The sequence below is a fragment of the Anomalospiza imberbis genome, chromosome 2, assembly GCF_031753505.1.
Source record: "Anomalospiza imberbis isolate Cuckoo-Finch-1a 21T00152 chromosome 2, ASM3175350v1, whole genome shotgun sequence".
In the NCBI taxonomy this organism is placed as follows: domain Eukaryota; kingdom Metazoa; phylum Chordata; class Aves; order Passeriformes; family Viduidae; genus Anomalospiza; species Anomalospiza imberbis.
In genome coordinates, this window is record NC_089682.1 from 115,208,135 (window position 1) to 115,232,411 (window position 24,277).

The 24,277-nt window shown below is 39.3% G+C and overlaps 1 protein-coding gene across 1 annotated transcript in view; it reads left to right on the forward strand.

Annotated features, from left to right (window-relative positions):
* GABRB3 (gamma-aminobutyric acid type A receptor subunit beta3) overlaps positions 1 to 24,277 on the forward strand; it is a 114,176-nt gene that overhangs the window by 84,785 nt on the left and 5,114 nt on the right. Inside the window, exons 5-8 of the mRNA XM_068182673.1 lie at positions 2,175 to 2,257; positions 3,320 to 3,457; positions 11,380 to 11,532; positions 17,331 to 17,575. Of these exons, the coding sequence (XP_068038774.1) occupies positions 2,175 to 2,257; positions 3,320 to 3,457; positions 11,380 to 11,532; positions 17,331 to 17,575 (619 nt within the window). The remainder of the gene's footprint in view (positions 1 to 2,174; positions 2,258 to 3,319; positions 3,458 to 11,379; positions 11,533 to 17,330; positions 17,576 to 24,277) is intronic.

Genomic DNA, 24,277 nt, shown 5'->3' on the forward strand with positions numbered 1-24,277 from the left:
TTTCCAAGCATGCCTACTTGTTTTACTTTGAACACAGTTATTATTTGACTCAGGAGCAAGATCCTTTCATTGCACAATCAGTATGGCTTTGTTAAGGGCATCATTGCTTGCTTATCAATAAACACAGATTTAAGAATAAGTTTTCTCCTCTAAGACTGTATGCTAATCCTAGTTTTATATGCTTAGCTAGAGCTGCTCTTAGTAACCATATTGAGGAGACATATAAAGAATCACAGAAAGCTTTGGGTTGGGAAGGACCTTAAAATCATCCTTCTGTGGGCAGGGACACCTTTGATTAGATCAGGTTGCTCAAAGTCCTGTGCAGGCTTCAACACTTACAGGGATGGAGAATCCAGAACTTCTCTGGGCAACTTGTTCCATTGCCTCACCACCCTCAAAGTCAAAACTTCATCCTAAAATCTGATCTAAATCTACCACTTTTCAGTTTAAAGCCATTCCTCCTTGTCCTACCACTACACATCTCTAAAAAGTCCTGCTCCAGCTCTCTTGTAGCCTATCTTTTGGTACTGGAAAGCTGCTGTAAGATCCCCCTGGAACCTCCTCTTCTCCAGGCTAAACAACCCAGATGATTAATCATCTCCATAGTTAGTAGCTCTGTGTCTTACCACGTGGCCTGAGGTTCCAAAAGGGCATTTGCAAACGCTGGTTGCAGAGAAGACATTTCCCTAAACTGCAGAGCAACTGAGGAACTGCTGTTTGTACACTGCTCCAGCCCGCTGGAATTTGTGTTAACAGAGGAACCAGAGCAATTCCCAGATGCAGCTTGGAGGAAGGCTGACCTAAGTACCCTCTTGTGATACAATACTTGGTACCTGACATCCTGTGGGGCTAGCATAAGAGTATTCAGAGGACAGACAGATCCTATATACTAAGGATAAGCATTCTTTCCTTCCTTTTCTTTGAGATTGGACAGAACATTCATAATAACAATATAGGGGTTTTTTACTGTGAAAGATGTGAAGAAAGGCACCTAACTACTTTTTTCTCTTGAAACATTGCCCTGGAATATTAAAGTATTTTACCAGACTAGAAGACTGTAATTTTAGAAGGTTAATGGGTAGAAGAAAGAATGTCAGAGAAGATGCATGAAAAAAACATCAACATTGAGGGTTCCAGCTTTTAGAGGTACATTTAAGGCATTTTCCTATCTTGTATTTATTAGCATAAATTATCACTAGAATATTATTTGTTTAGGAACAAACTGTGTAAGGTCCATGTCTTGTTTATATCAAAAAACGATCAGTAAGGAATGGGGCTAGTCAGATTCAAAAGATAAATTATATGATGCCATTATAAAAATAATGATTCATAATAATGTATATACCCCTGGTGAAGGCTGCGATTCAGAAAAATCAAAAATATGCTGCAGATTAATTATGAGCATATGGTTATATCTGTCTAAAGTTAGTACAAATACATAAATCCATTAATTGCAAAATGAAGTGACAGTGCTGTGTGAAGCTGTTAAGATAGTTGTTCTGGTTGCACATGTTTATTGTTGACTCTCCTGATATACAAGAGGTTGATGAATAATGCTGATTCATCAATAGTGAAACGTTTTGCAAAACCATCTTTAGAGTGCTAAATGGTTAAATAGACAGAGAAGCAAAAGTGCATTGTTATTTGAGAAGAAAACTTAAAATTCAACATGATAGTTCAAAACAAAATCCTCTTTCAATTTGAAAACCAGGAAGTAAGATTTAAAACAAAGAATTTTGCTGAACTTAAAACTTTTTTCCAACATTTCAGGTTTGTTTTTTTCAAGACGTGCCACAAAACCCAGAAATCAGTTATTCATGCAGCTGTAATAATTTTGACATTTTATAGCAGACTATTTTCACTTCATGGTTTCTGTTTTAGAGTCGTATCTTTTAATCTCAGCAAATGTTCATGTAATTTTTACACATGAGGGTAGGTCCATTGAACCCCAAAGGGGCTGGTTGCATAAGGGTGATTCACAGCGAGTTGTTCCACTGAAAATCAGCGTAATTGCTGCTCCATTAGGCTGCTGTTCAACGTGAAAATATGGACCAGATTCTCAGTCATTGTAGGCTATTCTTCAGAAGGTCTTTGCTTTGGAAGATAAACAACCCCATCACCCAAAACCTGGATTTTTGGCTGTATGGTAAAACTGTTTGATGCTTGTATTTCAGAATCACAACCACTGCAGCATGTATGATGGACTTGAGAAGATACCCATTAGATGAACAAAACTGTACTCTGGAAATAGAAAGCTGTATGTACCTGAGAAAATGCATGTGAACTCGAGTTTGGATTTTGTTGTTGGGGTTTTTTTTTTTGTTTTATAGAACTGTGTAATATTTACATATGTGTCTATAAACACTATTTGAATCATGTAATTATCACAATTTAGATTTTTTTCTCTGTTTATTTGAATTATTAAAAGATATAAGGAGTCATCCATTTCTAGATAGATGAATGCATCCTAGAAAAATGTGGTTAGGACAGAATGAAGTCATCTAGTATTCCTGCCTGACTTGGCAGAGGTAGTGACTGGATGCTTATCTTCAACATGAGAGACGAATATTTGTATTTTTATCAGATTTATTTTCAAGAGAGCAAACACTGTGATACACTTTCCTTTCAGTATGCTTTATTGTCTAAGGATCATCTTGGTGCAGGACCTACCCTGGGCTTTCAGACTGACCTCATTTATGATTTGAAATTGTGTTACAAAAAGAACAGTATTCTCTTTTTCACCTAGTCATGTCCTAGGATTGCAATATTCAGGTGTGTATTTACTCTTCAGAAGTATCTGGGCCATTTCTGCTCCTGGCTGGAAAATGTGGGCCATATACAGAAAATACTAGTATATATTCTATATTCAGCTGTAGTCCTCTACTAGTGGAAGCTAGTGGAAATGATGCAACTCACAGTTAACTGTGAATGGAAAAGGTCTGCCCCAATTATGTTTCTCTGTGTTCATTGAATAATCAACCTTCTTCTGGTGATTATCAGTGTAAATATGCATTCGGTTTCAATGCTAAATGCATTTGATATCCTAAATCTTGGATAGTGTTTTCTTCTCACTGTGACCATTAGTGAATAATACATGAGTGATAAAAAAAAAGGTAAAATAAAAAGAAAGCTGAGTATTTTGCCTGAAATTCCCAGGCAGACTGTAATGGTGTAGCAATTTGGGAGACCTTCCCACAGGGAAAATACCATACAGCTCTCCAGCTGTACCAATCCTTTTTGTTGTCACAAATGACAAGCTGCATGTTTGAAGCTGCGTTTGAGTCTGCTGTTATTTCTGACTCTCTTGCTTTGCCTGCAGATGGCTACACAACTGATGACATAGAGTTCTACTGGAGAGGTGGAGATAATGCTGTCACTGGCGTGGAGAGGATTGAACTTCCTCAGTTCTCTATCGTGGAATACAGACTGGTGTCAAAGAATGTTGTCTTTGCCACAGGCAAGTATTCCCATTTGCACATTTAGAGTTTAATTCTCTTGTGCATGAAAATTACTGTTTAATTAATAATAATAATTCACTATTATTACCAGTCACAATATGTAGTCGGTGTTGCGTGTTTGGATAAAGAAATTACTTGACAAAGCCTGGAGGTAGGAGCCCATGAAAATTCCAGACTTGCATTTAGTACTGCATTCAGCTCCAGGGCATCCAACACGAGAAGGACACGGACCTGTTGGAACAAGTCCAGAGGAGGGCCACAAAGATGATCAGGGGGCTGGAGCACCTCTCCGATGAAAACAGGCTGAGAGATTGAGGTTAAGGTTGGAGAAGAGAACCTTCTAGCAGCCTTCCAGCATTTAATGGAGCCAACAAGAGAGGCAGGGAGGGACTTTTTACAAAAACACGTAGTGATAGCACTAGGGCAAATGGCTTCATACTGAAAGAGGGTATATTTAGATTAGATACAGGAAGAAATTCTTTACTGTAACAGTGGTGAGGCAGGAGGCTGCCCAGAGAAGCTGTAGATGCTCCATCCCTGGAAGTGTTGAAGGCCAGGTTGGATGGGGCTTTGAGGAGCCTGGTCTAGTCAAAGGAGTCCCTGCCTACGGCAGTGGGGTTGTAACTACGTGGTCTGTAAGATCCATTCCAACCCAAACCATTTTGTGATTCTTTGCCTCCTTGTTTATTTTTCTTTTTTGTGTATTTTTGTGTATGTATGTGACACTTAACTAGACACCTAAATATCTGTGGTCTAAATAAGTATTAAGTCATTCACCTCTGAATCATGAGTTTAACTGTGACCTACAGGGTAACTGATCATACATAAATGTGTTTTGGCATGCTAGGTCAAAAAGCCACCAATTTTAAAAACACCTCCCTGCAACTTTTCAGTGCATGTTTGTTTTGTTGTCATATAGGGAATGGAATGTCTTTTGTCTCTTGATTTGCACTGATAGATATACAGTACTTTATACACAGCCATCCAGTGCATTTGTAGTCATTGTTAAAGTGCTAAATTTAAATCCCTGCTTGTTTCCTTGAAGATGGAATAAAAGTTAGTAGTAACTCAAAGCACTGGATGTCTTTTGATTACAAGGTGTAAGGCTGATTTACATATTTGGTGTTAGACACCAAAATAGGAATATATGTGACAAAAGCAAAGCAACACAGAAAGCCATCAGCACATGTGGGGCCATTATTTGGTTCATTATTGGGCCTTCAGATTTTCAGTGCTGTTCAGACCACAGGAGTGTGCTGTTCCATCTGTCTCAGCACACCAGAACAAATGAAGCACAGCTCAATCATGTTTGTAAGCATCACTTCACCCACTCTTTGGACACAGCATCTGTTTCAAAGTACACAGAAACATGAGCTGTATTTCAGAACAAAATGTAAATATTGCTGGGATTGAAATTAGTATGAGGGGGTTTGCCAGCTGCTGCTGTTCTCAGTTACCATTGTGAATGGAAGATTTTTTTTTTATGGTGAGAATCAGTTCCTCTAATCCCATATCCTTATATCCTTCTGTCCTGCAGCTGGTGTCACCTTTGGCAACCAGGGCTTACCTGCTCCTCCACAGGACTGGATCTGCTTTTGTAGGAAGGCTCTTTTAGACAACAATGAGAATACAGAGAATTTATTTGTGGAGTGACTTTTATGGCAGTCCAAGGCCACTTTTTAGTTCAGTATGAAATATTTCACTAAATGCGTGACTTAGTAATGGACAGATGAGAGAAATGACAGATGAGTAAAAATCAGGAAAACAAGAAATCCAAAGAGATATGTGACAAATACAAGAGAGACTAAAAACTAGGAGCGCGTATTTCTGTTACTGACCACATGTTCAGAATATTAATGGTTCTTTCTTAAAAATACTAGTGAAAGGAATAAAAAAGTCTCATGCTTCAGGGTTTAAGACAGCTTGGCATTAGGGAGTCACAGAGAACACCATGTTTCTTGTGCCATTTTCTGCAACATTTCATTTTTTTCACTGATGAAGACACGATATTGAATTTACTATTGCTTTGATACAGGACACTATAAAAATGCTTGATTAATTATGACATTTTATGACAAGTATTTACATGCAGGGAAACATCACATTTGTTTCTCAAAACCACATTTAAATCTAAATCTAAAGCATGCCAGCAGATCAGATACATAAAGTCAGCAGACACTTTTCAAGTTTCTTCTCAAGAGTTTTTTACAGTCCTAGCAATTAGGGCCAGTTTCTACATTTTTTTGGAAAATAAGTTAGGCAAGTTTTTGGCTTTGAGGTTATTTAAGTCTCAGGGGGAGGTATTAGTTCTTTGAGTGCAATATCTCAGGGAACATTTCAGAGATTTCAGTCCTAGTGTGCTTTGATTGAATAAAACTAAAAGAAGACTCCAGAGTCATGCCATAAACAGCTTCTGGATTAGTTATTTCTCCTGTCCCTCAAGAGAAACTGTACTATATAATCTTGTGTAACTTAGGCAAAGGGAAAAATCTGTTCCCATAGTTACTTCTGAGAAACAATGATAAGCATGGAAAAACCCCCATCAATAATGACAGAAATCTGGGTGAAGCTGCAAGAATGCTGGAGGAACTGCATGCCTGTTCTATGGAATAGAAGTTAAAAGTTCCTTCTATGGAATAGAAATTAAAATTTACCTTGCAAAATTAGCAAAATGTGTATGAAAAAAGTATAAAATTCAGTATGGACGAGTTCAAAATACAGCATCTGTGCAACTAATTATTCCTTTCCAAATTAAGGATAGAGAATGCCAGGTTATGCCAGGGTTCTGTGTATAGAAATATAGGGGTTGGTGTTGATCTCAGACTGAATATGAACCAATAAGATGTTTTTGGGAGAAAAAGATAAGAAACAAACAAAACCACGAATCTCATAATAAAAGGAAGTCTGATGTACATTGGTAATGCTGAAGCTTTGTATTTTTGGTCAAAGGTAGCACTCTTGAAGGCAGTAATGGAGCAATAAAAGAGGGTTTATGGAAAATAAGCAAATATGAGTGAAAATCTAGAAAACAGCATACCTGAGATTAGTGGAGAAACAAGTATGGTCATGTAGGTAAAAAAAAAAAAAGAGAGCACTTGATTGGGAATTAAATAAAACCTTCAGGTGTCTCGAAGGTATCTGCAAAGCCATGTACAATAGCCTGTTCCCTTTATTCATGATTTTTAAATTGCTATGAAGAAGAAATACCTGGTTTGACTATCCTTCTCACGCCAGCTGAAGGCCATACAGGATACCATAAGATATTTAAATGGCACTGGATGCCCATGTGCCAGTAACTGAATTAAGCCCACAGTCAAATGCTATCCAGTCAGTGCTGTCAGTTTAGCCTAAAGAGCTATTCAGTTCTTGAATACCTCTGTTTTCTCAAATGAATATTTTCATTTGAGAAAGACACTATTCAGTTGCCTAAACGTAACAATCTGCTGCTTCTTGAGCTGCTGTAGAAGATCTTGCTTAGCAGTTAGGCTGCTGTTCTGACATCTTAGAGCCTTGTGTCCTGTGTTCACCATCTGCTGCTTCAGTACTGATTATTTAAGTAGTGTTCTGTCCTGCTCCTCCTTAGCCTATCACATCTCAAATGGCTTTAGATACCTCACAGTTAAATCATACCCTTAGAATTAGCTGGCTTGATCAGTCTAGATCTCCATGGTTTCCACTAACAGCTCATGCTCCATGCATGAGCAAATACCTGCATTCAAAGACCTGAAATGTTGTGCTAAATCTGTTACCTGAATCTGCCTCCTAAATGTTTGTTTATCCCAAAATGCTTGGATAGTGAACAGGAATGGGGATATGTAAAACACCACCTAAAGGCTTCAAGTCACCTAGCAGTCAAAACCCATATTAGCAACCTGTTGGTAAGAGCAGGGTAGTCTTAAAAGATTTGGAAATTAAATATTTGCAGTATTCTGAAAGATCAGTGTGTAAAGTACATTTTCAATTAGCCAAAGAACCTTCCCAAAAGAACATATTAAAATAAGAATTCTGTAACTGACCAACTCTGTTATCTTGTTTCATACTTGGATAAAACAGCAAGAGACTAATTTAGCCTTGAAGCCAGATATTTCAGCTTGCTAGCTTTTAATGAAATTGGAACAGAAACAAGTAATCTCTTTTTATCAAGTGCCCAAAAACGTGAAAAAGGAACATTTGGGGCACAAGTATTGATTAAGTATTTATTTTCATACTTTCATTCCCAATACTGTTAGATTGAAATACTTCTGGCAAAATTATGTTATTCCTGTAGTATTTAAATTAGCGCATATATATCAACATGTTATATGAGATGGGAGGAAGGATAACAAGGCAAAACAAGGTTAAAAGGAAAAAAACCAGAATTTTTTAATGGAAACTTAACAACTAGAATTTCCTGGCAATTAATCTCTAAATTTACTGAGCCTCAATTGACAAATCATGATGCAATCATAATCAGACAAGTAACAGTGTAATTGTTGAGCTTACCCAGAAGTCAACTTATATTAAATAAGTAATCCACAGAATTAATTTTTCTAGATAAATAAAGATCTGGACTTACAGTCCATGCTCCATGAAGGTTAGGACTCATCCTTTTCACAGAGCTTTAGCAATTCAAAGAGGGGGAATTAACTACAGGAAATAAAGAGGGGTACTTCTTTTAATTGTTTGTTTCCACAGATTCCTGGGGCCTGTTTGCTGGAGGTGAGATTCTGCAGCAGAGATGGCAGGCTGGTTGCAGGGTCAATAGATAATTTTTGAAGACATAAAAGCAATTCAGTTGAAAGTAATATAAACTCTCACAGTCTCAGGGAGAGGTATCTAAAGGAGAACCCTGGCTATGTAGTATGATAAAAAATGAGGCTACCAGTTCATGTTTCAAATTCAACCTGACCTTTACAAAGTCTATGCCCTACTGTACGTGTCAACTGCAGTAAGCAGCTGTAATGCCAGCAAGACTTTTGTTTATATTGCCCAGGAGCCTCACACCATCAAAATCTACCCTGAAACTTGCAGGGTCTGGATTCATCTTGTTCTGATTTATGATGAATATAATTTCAGTGTCTACATTTGAACTAGGTGTCTGAGTTGATCAGAATCTAGTCCATGCAGTTGGTGGAGTCTGGAGACAAATTCAGTACACCTATAGGAGTCCATTTTACGAGGTGGTGAATAATTCTCTAGGTTTCATTTGCTAGATTGACTGGATGAGCTGGAGCTTAGACACCAAGCTCATGTGTAAGCAGTTCAAATGAGTTGCTTAATCAACAGCTATTTGAGAGGGCACAAGGCAGTCTTCATGGTATCCACGTGCTGATCAAAAAGATGTAGGGGGTATACCACGTCCATCAGCTGTGTGCTGGTGTCTGAGAGACGACACAAGGCAACTCAAAAGGATCAAGGCACTGTCAGATTATGAATCTGTTACAGTCAACTCCTACTCTAGAGCAGGAAGACAGAAGGCACTGACAGCCCTGGCCCTAGACATGGTTTTGGGGTTCCAACTTCAGGACAAAGACCCTGGTGCCTGAAGCATATTTAGGCTGGTGTCTCTAGCCTTGAGGTCAGCTCTCTTGGGAGTTCGCATTTACGGCCAGATCTCGCTAGTTTCAGTAATTACCTTACCTAATTAGACAGAAATGGTGCTGATGTAATGGGTGATGGTCACAGGTGAAGCATTCGAGATAAATGTCTAAAGCACACTCTGTTATATGGTTTCTCAGTTTGGGATTTCATTACTGAACATTACTAACATATTTGACACATTTTTCTCTCCCCTCTTGATACACAGCTCTTTTACCCACACCATTTTCTGTGCTTTATCAAAAGTGAAGTTCTCTCTTCTTTCTCTGAATTTCCCTAGTGCATTCAGGGTCCTTGGTTCTGCAGAAAACCAAAAACTGACTTCGATTCAGTGATTCAGTTCTACTGAATTTTCTTGAATTAATCCTTCATAGTATTTAATTAAAGAATCTGTATTTCAGTTGTCATCTCTATCAATAATATTTCACAGATATCCAGTCCTGGACAGGAGTTTTGAAAAGTTTTATACACATTTATAGAGAGTCCTTTGAGTGGGTAGTGTATTTTATGAAGTAATTTTTCTCAACAGAGCTTTATAAAGATTTCTGTCTGATGCTCTACTCTTATTGCAGAAAGGTGATCAGGTCTGCTGCATTTTTAATGTATTTCATGATAGCAGAGTTTATATATTTCATTATGGTCTCCTGTTTTATTTATATAATCTGCAGACCCAAGGCCACAGAAGCATTTTCATAAGAATCCAAATGAAAATGTTAAGCTTTGCAAAAAAAAAGCAAGCCTGGTTTCAATGAGAAAACTTGTCTTTTGAGATGAAACATTGTTTTTTTGGAAAATGAAGATGTTAAGCAAGCTGCAGTATAGATGTTTGCTTGCTGAAAATTGTGTCAACTGCTCCAGACAGCAGAAAACCTTGGTCTAATTAGGATGAAATACATCCTTCTGATGCCACCAATATACTTCTCTTGGTGAAACTAAAAGGCATTTCATTCTGGAATAAATGCTACTGATTGAAGTAATCACAGCAACCAGATACATGTACCAGATATTTCTTTTCCTGGTGATAGTTGTTCTGAGATTGTTTGATACAACAGCTAAGGATATTTGCACAGCTTTGATATTACCTTGATGCTCCTGCTGCCTGGAAATGGTGTGGAATTTTTCTGTTGTCTGACTCAAATTGTAACAAACTATCAGGAATGTGATGGAGAGAAATCTGCAGTTTTCTATTCCTTCTTTCCCTTTCTTTCTTAGGAAATCCATCATTCATGTCTATATTGGCAAATGTAGTTTCTTAAGCTCATAATGCAAACACATGAATATAATTTAAAGGGAAGGGGTTTTTTTAAATTCTTTTCTAGATGTAATCTTTCATAGTTTTTACATGTTTGCACTAGAATGGGTGGGAAGTGTTCTAATACATGGTTGGGTTCTTGGTATGTGATGAATATTTTTTTAGGATGTTGACTAACTAGATCTTTTAGATGAGCTGTTAGAACTATATCTAAGACCGGTAGTGTGAACACTGAAATTGTGGAATTAATGTATGAATGACTACCTTTTTCTTACGCAGCTGTACTCAGATTTAATCATCTTTGCATTCAGTGAAAAAAGTCACAATTATTTTTAACAATTTGAGATTTATAAATATATTAGTCTGAGTATATATATATATAAATGTCCAAAATGTATTCAGTAAGATTAACACCAATTTAGTAAGATATACACCATTTTGAAATTTTTGGTATTTAGGTAATTAATTATTTTCATTGTTAATTTTTTTCTGTTTGTAACTGTTTATGAGCTATATATATATATATACACACAATTTTTTTTTTTTTTTAAATACGTTTGGAAGAAAAATTCAGGCTGGCTGTAATTGATGTTAGAGGGTCTAGTCTGAAGGCTCTTCCTTTAGTGAAATAATTACAATTTATTTTTGACATCGCAGGTTGCATGTTTCTCATAGTTCAGATGTAATTAAGAAGTCTGATCTCTTGAACAACTACTCATTGTAAATGAAAAACTATGCACATTACTTATTCTTTCAATATAAATTCTATACAGAAAAATGTGTGCTTGGATAAGCATTTTATTTGGAGACCTAAGCAATTCTTTTTAAAAACTAACTGGTGCTCACCTATCTGTTCAATAGTCTAAAGTAATTTACTGTCTCTCTTTTTCTTCCCAAATACAAATTACTTGGCTATCACTGTATTCACTGCAAGGTTTCTTTTAATACAAATGCGTAATACAGTGAAGGTGTCATCCCTACTGTTCTGCAGATGTCATACTACCCCACAAAATGTGTAGAAACTGAAGGCAGCTATCTACATGTGTCTTTCCTTCAGTATAGATAACACTGTTTCCCTCTCTCTTTTCTCAGGTGCCTATCCAAGACTTTCACTGAGCTTCAGGCTAAAGAGAAATATTGGCTACTTTATTCTTCAAACCTATATGCCCTCCATACTGATTACCATTTTATCATGGGTGTCATTCTGGATCAATTATGATGCATCAGCAGCAAGAGTTGCCCTTGGTATGTGCTAAAAATGAGTGGGACATTAAAATGTCAGATTTAATGTAGCCTTCAGAGGTTGTTAAAAACTACAACATGATGTCAGTGTTTTGAAATTCCAAAATAATTTGTGTCAAAATCATGTCATCCAGTATTGCCTCAAAAGTGATGTTTTCCCCTTCATGCAAGAGTGTAGCTACCACTACATCTCTGGCATGAGCTGCTCATACAGGTCCCAGACTTGTTCTCATCAAAGTTAATGCTGTTGTCAGTAAGTTCATCCAGGACACCAGCTCCACAATCATACTTGAGCATGGGCTTTAGTCCAGCTCAGTGTGGGAGGACAAATGTGGCTCCAAGCCTCCTCCTGAGGTCCTGTCTGCTTTAACTGACACTGGCAGGAGCAGACTTCAAGAACCATTGCTAGTTCAGCAGACAGGGGCACATCAACTATGGACCACACCATGCCACCTAGCCCTCAGAGTACATGGTGTGTTAAGTGCATGTTTGTGACAGCCTAAAGTGTCATTTACCTCATGACAGAAAAGCATGGATTTGGAACAGGTATGTGATTCCTGCCCAAGGACTTTTCAGATCAAAGTATCCTTTAAATAAGGGAAGGTCACTAGAAGATTGTGCAGCTGACACACTGGAGGGAAGGGATGCCATCCAGAAAAACCTTGACAAGCTTGAGAGCTGAACTCGCATGAACCCCATGAAGTTCAACAAGGCCAAGTGCAAGATCCTGCATGTGGGTCAGGCAATCCCAAGCACAAGTACAGGCTGGGCAGAGAATGGATTGAGAAACAGCCCTGAGGAGAAGGACTTGGGGTGTTGGTTGCCAAGGATGACCCAACATGACCCAACGATGTGCACTTGCAGTCCAGAAAGCCAACTGTGTCTGGGCTGCACCAAAATCAGCACAGCCAGCAGGATGATTCTTCTCCTCAAGTGCTCTCATGACACCCCAGCTGGAATACTGGATCCATGTTTGGGGTGCCCAAAATAAGAATGTCATGGACCTGTTGGAGTGAGTCCAGAGAAGGGCCACGAAGGTGATCAGGGAATGGAGCACCTCTCCAGTCTAGGCAGGCCGAGAGATTTGGTTTTGTTCAGTGTAAAGAAGAGAAGGCTCTAGGGTAATCTTACAGCACCTTCAAGTATCCAAAGGGGCCATACAGGAGAGCTGGAAAGGGACTTCATACAAGGACATGTAGCGACAGGACAAGGAGGAATGGCTTCAAAATGACAGAGGATAGATTTAGATTAAGAAGATGTTCTTGACTGTAAGGGTAGTGAGGCACTGGAACAGGCTGCCCGTAGGAGTTGTGGATTCCCCATCCCTGGAAGTGTAGAAGGCCAAGTTAGATGTGTCTTCAAGAAACTCGATCTAGTGGAAGGTCCCCGCGCATGGCAGTGAACTTAGATGATGTTTTAGGTCCCTTCCAAGCCAAACCATTCTGTGATTCTGTCATGGTTTAGGAATGATATTCTCCAATTTAGTGGTCCTACTAAAACCACACTGCTGCCTTCTTTACCCCGTCCCCCTTCCCCCTGTGAGTGGCTGGAGAGAATTGGAGGCACAAAAGGCAAAGATCCCAGGCTGAGGTAAGAACAATTTACTGGAAACAGCAATAAGACATGAAAAAGAACAGCAACATACTAATAACAAAACTGTACAAAAGAGAGAGTGATTCCCAAGCAAAAATGCTCATTGTGGAACTAACTCGCGACTCAATGGCGGCCACACTTGCCCCAACCTGAAGAGAAACATCCTCCCAGAAAAAGACTGGTGGTATAGTGAGGTGGTATAGAATAGCCTTTGGGTCCTAGCCATGTCCCCTCCTGGGTACTGCAAAAATTAACCCTGTCCTGGCCAGAACCAGGACAGATTCTCTGACAATATCTCCCAGCAAATATTTCATCATTTACAGAAGCATACTCAGGAATATATATATATATATAGCTAAGGAAGCTTCCTATAGCTAAGGAAGATTAAATGGATCTATAAGTCCTTATAAATGCTTCTGCTTCTCATCTTGTCCCAAATTCTGTCTTCAACCCTGTGCTTCCCAATTACACATACCTTGTCACTTCCCCCATTACCCAAAACTTGTCACTAAGTCTGTGCTGTCTTCCTGCTGTATTCTCTTATTTTCTTAAAAGAGGAACATACTCCCTAGTTCCCTTATTTTTCTAAAATGTTTTTCAGCAAACTCAGACTCCAACCCTGTGACTCCCCGATTCCTTACCCCGTGTCTCCCAAGGTCCCACATACCAAAGCAGGCAGGGTAGTCACCTTTGCGGAACATATTATCCAGCATCTGAATTTGGGTAGCTGGAGATACTGTAGATTAACTGCAGTTACTGTGCAGTAATTCTGCATATACTGTGGGTTAGCTGGTACATATGGGCATGACACAGTCTGGCACTACCACTCAGCAGCCAGGGTTTGTTTAGCAGCTTGAAGCTAAGAAGTAGCTTAATAGGAAGTGGGGCATAGAGCCCAAACATCTCTGATGTGTTCATAAATGAGCTCCTGGATAGCAGAGATCCACCCAGGTGGATCAAGTGAGGGCAGCACTTCAAACACAACTGTGTTTGAAGCATCTGGATACATACTGGCCAGGACTGCAGAGAACAGATGGTTAGACAGAAGTTACCATACCCAGTGACATTCCATGCCCTTCTGTTACAGGTTCATGAGATTTTTCCTTGTTTAAGGAGCAAGACTGTCTCATGTGACCCATTTTTGTGTAACACAAGTTCATCAAGTACTGTAAAACAAATGTTAGATCAAAAATAAGAGAGTACAAGGCAAGCTCAGGAGACCAGATGTTCTATTTCTAATTGGTAGAAAGTCCTTTTGAGAGGACAAAAATCCATCTAATAGTTTCTTCTCAGAAAACAATTAGTGCCTTGGTGATTATGTCACATGATTAATGGCATTTGTATAATAAATTTCAGTATCACGGGTCTAATCCTATGTTCCTTTGTATACCCCTTCTTATTAGTCTTAAGCTGGTATCACAGAATCACAGAAAATGGTGAGTTGGGAGGTCCCATAAGGCACCCACAGGAGTCCAGCTCCTGTCCTTGCACAGGACCATCTCCAAGAGTCACACCATGGGCTCAAGAGGATTGTCCAAATGCTTCTTGAACTCTGTCATGGTGCTGTGACCAGTGCCCTGGGGAGCCTGTTCCAGTGCCCAAACACCCTTTGGGTGAACAGCCTTTTTCTAATATCCAATCTAAACCTCCCCTGACACAACTTCAGACCATTCCCTTGGGTCCTGTCACTGGTCACCACAGAGAAGAGATCGGTCCCTGTCCCTCCTTTTCCCCTCATGAAGAAGTTGTAGACTGCAGTTAGGTTTCCAGGCTGAACAGACTGAGTGACTTAACTTGCTCCTCATACGGCTTCCCCTCAGGACCTTTCACCATCCTTGTTGCCCTCCATAGGACACTTGCTAATAGTTCAATATCTTTTCTATATTGCAGTGCCCAAAACCGCACACAATATTCAAGGTGAGGCTGCTCCAGAGCAGAGCAGAGCAGAACAATCCCCTCCCTTGCCCGGCTGGCCATGCTGTGCCTGATGCTCCCCAGGACATGTTTGGCCCTCCTGGCTGCCATGGCACTGCTGACTCACGTTCAACTTGCCATCCACTGGGACCCCCAGCACTTTCTGCAGCACTGCTCTCCAGCCTTTTGTTCTCCAGTCTGTCTGCACATTGCGGTTTGCCCCATGCCGGGTGCAGGATCCGGCATTTCCCCTCTTTGAATTTCACATGGTTGGTGATTGCCTGCCCAGTCCTCTGATTTGTCAAGGTCTCTCTGCAGGGCTTTCCTGCCTCCAGGGGAGGCAACATCTGCTCCCTGTTATGTAGTGTCTTTGAACTTACATGGCATCCTAACATGAACTGGTATAAAAGTTTAAAGGCAATATAGCCTTTGGACATATATGATTGGCTCTGAAAAGCACAGTACAGAGAAGGTATACCTGATTTCCTAAGTATTTCTTCGAGCAAGCATTCCCTGTGCAATTCTTGGGACACAAACTTTTATCCAACCCCTGCAAGAAGCCTATATTCTCTGCAAGAACCTGATTCTATTCATTCACTTCTATGTTTTGCCCCCGTGCCTGATCCCTCGCTGCACTGAACCAAATAGTTGCCTCTAGATTGAAGCAAAGGTGCAGAGCAAAGGCCAGCTCATTCCAGAGACTGTGTGCTATGGACACTGCAGACAAACGGTGATATAGGACTGATCTCAAGAGAAATGTTCAAACCTACCAATTCTGCTCTCTCACCTTTTTACTAGTTAGCCCTAGAAGTTGCTAAATTCAGTCCCTAGAGTGAGGAAAATAATCTCTGGAGTCCTCCCTTGTGGGAAGGACTATAATCACCAGATTATCTTATTTTTTTGTCTAGGGGAGTGTCAGCTTATCTCCTCCAGCTGTGCTTTAAAATAAATTGTTGAGCTTCAGAAGGACATTTGGCCACAGGATTCCAGAATCTCCCGGGGAATGTATTTCCCTTTGGTTAGTGATAGCCACCTTTCTATTCAGAGTGCCTAATCTTCCAGATCACCAGACATCTGGCATCAATGCATACTTGTTTCACAGTTTAGAGGAAAAAACACTGAAAACCACATGACACTAACCTACTAAATATCCAAAATAGCTGTTACACAATCTCATAGGGTATTACTACAGTTCCCTGGAGTAACACTCCTTACACTGACAGCTTGATTTTGAGTTATATTGTCTTTATTTCTGTCTCTTCAGGTAAAAGAAGCTGTGCTTTATTATATGTCAGCAATTTTATTTTGTCCTTTATTTTTGTTCTGCCTGTATTTTAGTGACTACATGTAAACTGATGGTATAATTATGGAATCAAAGAAAATAGTAATGGAGGAGAACTATTATAATGCCTTGAAATGAGACTTATTCCACAAATCAGTGTTTTCAGCAACCTGTGATTTGCAATTCCCATAGAATTTCCAGCAGAGATAAAGATCCTGCAGTTTATTGTGAATTCAGGCAGACTGACAATAAATTTGCTTTTCTTTCCAGATTTTCATAACAGTACTCTGTAATATATTTTCAGGTGCTATGTCCATCCTTAGATAAATACCTTGACAAAAGGTTGTTCTAGATATTTTGTAGATATTTTATTAGTGTCCAGTTTGTTGCTGTAAAAATGCTACTCTCCCTCCTTCTTCCTTCCAAAAATTCACATACCTGTTTGTCTCTCATTGCTCACCTCACTTGTTTCTATGTAACTAGCCTACTGCTCCAAATTAGTCATCTCAAATTCCACTTATACATTGTCCTTTCCTGAAATAGGTATCTAAACTAGATGGGATGAACTGCTCAAGAAAAGTACCTGTCTCTCCCTGTCTGCTACAGGGAGGACTGACATCAACCAGCTGCCTAACTCTTAGAAATTTAAAACTGCGTGAGGAGTCTTTCACCATCTGTGTGAGCACGGTTCTTGTTATACATCAGTTTGGTCTCCATGGAGGAGATTTTCAATACAGCTACACTTGGCTTCCATGAAGCTACATTAACTCATGGCAGTGGTGCCAGACCCCTTTGTTAGCTGGTCCCCCACTCAAAGGAAAGAAGTAATTGTAACAGAATAATAATACATCAAGTTTTAATTTTGCCTTTTTTTTTTTGCAGTGATGTCACCTGCAAGACGTCTTTTACAAATTTTTAAGCTTCTTCCCACTGACAAAGCATATTTGCCAAGAAGGAAAATAAAATGGAATGCTTGGAGTTGTAAGATATGTGATCTTTTTTCTTTGTGTAGGAATTACGACTGTGCTGACTATGACAACAATCAACACTCACCTACGAGAGACTTTGCCTAAAATTCCATATGTTAAAGCCATTGACATGTATCTCATGGGCTGCTTTGTGTTTGTCTTCTTGGCCTTACTTGAATACGCCTTTGTCAACTACATTTTCTTTGGAAAAGGCCCTCAAAGGCAGAAGAAACTTGCAGAAAAAACAACAAAGGCAAACAACGATCGCTCAAGGTTTGAAGGCAGTCGGGTAGGTTTCTTGAATTTATAGATACTCTATTTTTACATCACAAAGACTATCGGTATGAAAAAGCCAAAAAGGCTTGCATAAAAACATCACCATCTGGTGACAACCAACCACATCTTTTTGTGGACAACCTTGGCCATTTTCATTTTCAGAAAACGACATAGAACACCATATGTAGGCATACAGATGTGGAAGTGAGTATGATCTGTATGACAAGTAAATGTAAGAAGAAGACAGTGGGAGGGAAGCTAGCTTGAAAATAAAGGCTCAGATCTACAAAGGTGTTTATTTTTCTAAATCAAATATAATCTAACTGTGATTTTAAATATCTATGTACATTTCCTGTGTAAGCAAATCTAGGATCTGAGCACACCTTTCCTTGGAGCACACACTTCACTTGGAGGAGATGCATTTACCATGGGAGAGAACAGATAAAGGTTTAGTTAATTAACTGGGCAGCATAGTTCAATGCTGTGTGTGGTATTGTCATCTGCTGCTGTTAAAAACCAGCAGAAAAGTGTAAGTCCTAGAGAAACTTTCAGATTGATTTCTGAAGCATGGTATTGGCAAGGTCTATGCTAATTATACTCCAGCCTATTTCCTTGCCTGGAGTATTACTTTATCCAGTGAATACCTCCTTTTTTAATCTTTGGAAGAAAACTTCAAGGTATTCAGCAGTATCTGACATTAACAAGCCATGTCAGTTTGAATAGAACATCTTTTTTTTTTTTTTAACTAAAATACTCCCAATGAGGCTTTTTCATTCAGTTCTGTTGAGTAAGACTGTTTTTTTTTTCTATCAGCTATAAATTAGAAGAATTCACAGTGACAAAACTGCTACCTGTTTATCAAAACCAGTATCATAAAAGTAATTTCAAGCTATATTTGTTTATCCTAATGATTTTGTCTGCTATAGTAAATGTAATGCCGAACTACTTAATTATCAGCACTCATATATGTGAAACAATTCTAAACCAGTAAACACGTATTTTCCACTGTATTATGAAACCAGATTCTCACCACAGTTGGCAGCTCTACTTAGAACTAAGATATCAGGACAAAGGAATTCCCTTTACTGGAAAAATAAATAGTCATAATAATAAAAAAATACAGATGGGGAAATAAAAGAGTATCCAAATTGAAAGCCATGGAGAAGATTTTAACTGCAAGCAGGTAATGCAGATGTACACACTAAGGTTTAATTCTCCTGCTGGAAACCGTCTGGTGTATCTCATCCATTTAAATGATTTACATAGTTCAGCACAAGGCTTGTTAATGGGTCCAATACTAACCCATGCCTGACAGTTCTCCTGTCTTGAGATCAATTTATCTACATTTTTCAAAATATTCCTAAGTACCTTAACTAATGAAAATGTATATTTTTATACCCAGTTCATGCCATTTTTATATCCTGGATCTGCTCATACCATGTAGCCATCTTTTTTTTTTTCCTGGCTTTTGACTTACAACCTTTTCTTTTGTTCCTGAAGCATCCCAAGCAAATATAATGAACTGTTCTGCTTTTTCTGCTGGTTTAATATCAACTGTGCACGAATGAAAAATTTCTTCACAGCAAGCATTGTCAAACATTGGAACAGGCTACCCAGAGAAGTGGTTGAATCACTATCCCTGGAGATATTTAAAAGATGTTCAGATGCAGCACTTCCAGACATGGTTGTAGTGTGGTGGGGGTTGGTCTCTTCTCCCACGTAGCAAGTGACAGGATGAGAGGAAGTGGCCTCAAGTTGCATTAGGGGAGGATTAGATTCTATATTAGGAAACATTTATTCACAGAAAAGGAAGTCAGGCATTGGAATCACCATCACTGAAAGAGTTCAAAGGTCATGTGGATGTGGCATGTGGGGACATGCTTCATTGGTGAACATGATGCTGTGTTAACAGATGAACTCAGTGACCTTAGGGGACTTCTTAACCTAAGAGATTCTATGATTCTGTCAAATAAGGATACAAATTCAGTGTACCAGAGTTTAAAGGAGACTGTGTCACTTTGTCCCTTGGAGTCCCAGGTGTGAAAGGAAACACTGTGTGCATTGTAGAATCATATATACTCATATTTACTGCGAATATTTGCTGATCAAATAACACAGGATAAATAATATGGTATGGTCCCTTTCTGTGTAGAAAACATTTTATCCTCAGGCCTCAGCTGGGGAATTCAACAGAGCTTTGTTCCAGTTTCTAGATTCAGTGCCTTCAGAGAAGCAGTGCCAGCATGCAACAGAAACAGACAGAAACATTAGGTAGAGCTAATCGGAAATCTTCCTTTGAAACAAAACATACATAGAAGATTCATTGGAGATAGGATATCAAATTTCTCATTTGAGAAACTCTGGCAGATGTGAAGCATAGGAAACTGATGGGAACAGGCAAGAGGTCCCATGCATTTCAAGATGCGCATCTCAGGGAAAATATAAAAGATCTACTTTGGACAAAGTTTTCCATGGCTTCGAGATACCACAGCCTTGAAGCAGGAAAATGTCTTATCTTCTGGATCATGTCCACCATTTTCCATGCTATACAGATATCCATGGATGCAGCAGGAGTGGATCCTGCTGGATTAGCATACTTTCTATGGAAGACAGTACCTGAAAGCTCTGCAACCTTGGTTCTGACCACTTCAGGGGTAGTAAAGAGTGATTAACTTCCAATCTCTCCTTTGGTGGCTCTTGAAAATCATTGAATCTGATGGAAATAACAGTTGCTTACTTCTTGCTTTAGAGTTGTGACTCCGGTGCTGGATGTTCTGGGACAGGCTTACACAGTGTGCCCCACTACTGCACAGTAAGGGATGCTCAGAGACACACGTGAAGACTACTTCGTGCAAGTTCAATGGAATTAATGGTTTTGTAGTTTTCCTGAGGCTTCAGTCTTCCATGAAGTGTAATTCCATTCAGAAAGGGAAGGTTTCTAATCCTGGAAAATATTTCCAATCTCATGTGTTTTGGGGCTGAGCGACATTTTTAAAGAAAGGGAGAATGCCAAAAGCAGACAGCCCACATTGCACTTATCACCACTATTTTATAACTGTCAAATGTAAGCTGTGCTGGAAAGGAGATTTAAAAATGCCCAAATATAAAACTGGAAGAAGGTGTTATTATTAGTTTATTCCTGACTACTATTTTGGGTTGCTCTGTTGCTGTTTTGTTTTAGTAATTGAATTTGCTTGTTTATGAACCATGTGCATGAGCTGCCTGCCACTGATTAAGAATACTAGCTCAGGGCACTAGGAAAACAAAGCAAAACAAATCAAAAAACAAACTGAGCTAAATAAAAAAATAAACATTATTCAGTTTATTGTCCACATCAGATGCTGTAACTTGTGAGTGTAGGGTGTAGTGATAGAACAACTTAGTGCTGTATCAGGTCCAGCCAGAGTCAGGAGGGGCTGGTGGTGTGGTGGAAATCCCTTGTGTTGGGAGGCAGCACTAGCAGAGATGGGGCAGCTTAACACATTGCCTGGTGCTCAGGCCCTGAGTTCAAGCTTTTATTTTGTGGTTCCTAAGACTGGCAGTGCTGCTGAGACAGTGTCTTTCTCTCAGGCAAAAGGAACAAGAAAAGGCAGTGGGAAAATGGCCTGTTATTTCCACGCAGAAGTGTTTTAGCCCATGAAAACCAATAGAACCAGTGTGGATACTACTGTTTTAGTCTATTATTTACACATAAGAGGACTAAAATCTGGAATTCAAGCTATCAGGCTTGGTTAAAAACACTCCTCTTAATAGTAGCAAAAGGGCTTTTCCTGCTTTCTTAGTCTTATTGGACCGTAGAGAAAAGGGGGTTTTTACTAAAAAATATTCTAGACTACAAAATGCACAGATGTGGGTATGTTTGTGTTGTATTTGATAACTGCTTTGCAAAGCAGTAACTTCATGCTCAGTAAGTCTTCTTCATAACGAGTGTTTGCATTGTCAGAGGTTATGGGTTTGAAAAGCCAAAACTGGCACAGCCACCCCCATTTTGGTGCTGCTGCTATGGATGTGCCTCTTCAGTGCCAGGCTTTTAGGTACTTTTCTCTCAGTTATTCCTGATGTGCTACCACTAAGGCTTGCTGTGCTGAGGAAGGCTCCACCAGTTGCTGCTGCTGAGCTGTCTGTTGGCTTCAATGCTTGCATGATGGCTTGCTGTCCAGCTCTGTCCATGTGTTGAAACCAGGGAGCTAAATAGCTCCAGGTGTAAGGGAAAGAAGAGCTCTTGCAGCATGGAATTGGCACAGCCAGTGTCCTCACGTTGCAGAGGTGTCAAAGAAAAGCAGTGGGGAGAGAAAAACTCTGCTCTGTATTCTCCTGTGCAGCACTGCTGAAGGTGGCATGATGGCTGAAGCACGTCTGACTAAATTGAATCTCTGGAAAAGGTTTCAGAAGATTCAGAGCTGGTGATGAGATGAAACCTGAGTGATCCTTTCTGAGTGACTCATCTGTGGATCAGCGGCTGACTACAGAGGAAATTTCACACTTAGCTGTCTCTGCTTTTGACTGCTTTTGCATCACATTTTATTTCAGATAATGCACTGTAAATAGTATTCCTCACTGAATTGTTCCAGCCTATTGCAGTAAACCATAGTTACTAAGACAAACACAGGATGCTGCTTTTTTTTTTGTGTATAACCAATTTTCATACACGTGCTTGTTTGGGATTGAAAACTCTCTTTTGAAAGTCTTGATGCTCTGCTTCATATGTGAGGGCAAGCTCTAGGATCAAGGAAGAAATTAATTTTTATTTTTCATAAAATATTTCTCCTGACAGGGTATTGATGCTTAAATTAAAGTCCTCTGATTGTAGAAAAACTGTCAGAAAAGAATAGGTGGTCTCTAAAAATGTTTCCTTTGAAAATTGATCACCATTGTTACAAATCAATTCCATTTATCCTGTTTGTGTTGGCAGATTGAGCCTTCATTTGTAGCTCTCAAAGCTTTCAGTTCTGCTACATGAGTTGTTAATTTTAAATAGGACTCAGATAAAGCCTAATTTATGGCTAAATCAGCATGAGAGCTTTAAGGCAATCCTGTTCTCACTTGTTCACTCTTGTGGTAGAGGCTGCTTGCATAATCAGATGGTGAGCATGTGTTTTGGACATTGCTCCTTCTGGGCCAATCCACAGGGCTTATGTGATGTATGTTAAAGTCCCCTGCTGAAAACATTGCTTTTTGGTTAAAACTGTGGCAACTTACGTTTTCAGTCTAGTGGGACCAGAAGTTCAGCCCCAGAGTATCAATCAGGAGGGTAACAATCACACAAGCTCATTCAAGCTGCAAACCCGCGATGGCTGGCAGACATGGGGGAAGAGCTTCCTCTGACAAGAATAATGCAATAACCCTTTATAAAAAGGCCCTTCTCATCAGGCAGTGTCTGCATGTATTTTTAGCTCTGGAGATTCCTGGCTTCAACCCCCGCTGTTGGCCAAGGCAGCAGCTTCCCACCAGGCGTTGCTGAGAATAGAGGCTCAGGCCACTTACATCTACTTAGCAGTTTTGTTAATTGTAGCAACCCTTCTGATAAGTGGGATTTTATTGTGAAATTAATATCTTGACTTCTGTGGAAGAATTATCACTCAGTTTAAATTGGGAAGTACAAGAATAGCAAAACTGGCAGTATTCTCCTGTGTATCTTCATCTTCCCTGGATACTTTTTTCAGTGCTTTTTTTAACAGTGGGAGATTTTTATATCACCACTGTGATGAGTAGGTACCAAATTTTGAAATATATCTGTCAAGGGTGATAAGCACAGTTCTTGTGGGAAGAACACTCATCCTGTAGCTCATGGTGGGGACATTTACTGTGCCCTGAGACTCATGCACATACTAGTTTTGTTTTGCAACCACTTTGCACAAGTATGAATTGTGCAAATCCTGAGACAGTAAGAAGGATTGTATGTGCAATTCATAGGACATCTCAGAGACTGTAATAATCCATACAATGTGAAATACTGCAAGAGGACTATGCATTTGTTTCCTTTTCTTCCTCCACTGAAACACATCAAGCCTATTTGTAAAACTTCATTATTACTTGATAGACAGTGAGAATAATATGAAAGTTCCTAATTAGTTTGCTTCTTCATACTTTCCCTGTTTTTCAAGGTCTTTCCATCTTCCCAGTTCTGCTGGCTATCCTGGGCTCATCTACTAAACTGATATAACATAATTACCTCTTCTATTGTTTGATACTTTTTAATTAATATAAACATATCTAAATGGCAGTGAGAGAAGTATCAATTTTAGACTCAGGTAGAACACTCAACACTATAATTTTTGTTTTGTCTGCAGTTTCAAATTATTTTAAAATATCCAAGGCATACTGTGGTCAATGTATTTCTCTTTAAGCACAGATAAAACTTAAGGCCTGGTTGCATATTTTTCTACATGTTGGAAAGCCATTTATGCATAAGTAAAGAAGGTGAAAGAGGCAGACACTGATCTCTCTGGTGACCAGTGACAGGACTCAAGGGAATGGCCTGAAGCTGAGTCAGGAGTCAGACCAGATGATCATTTTGGGTCCCTTCCAACTCAGAATATTCTGTGATTCTGTATGTACTTAAATACTAATTCTGATGTAAAATAATGCAAGACTAACTACAGAGACAGAGCTTTTCATTATGTTATTTAAACCCCCTATTTGCATTTATATTGCTTCACATGATGGGAAGGGTTTACATGGTATTTGAAAATTTGGGATTGATGAACAAGTAAAC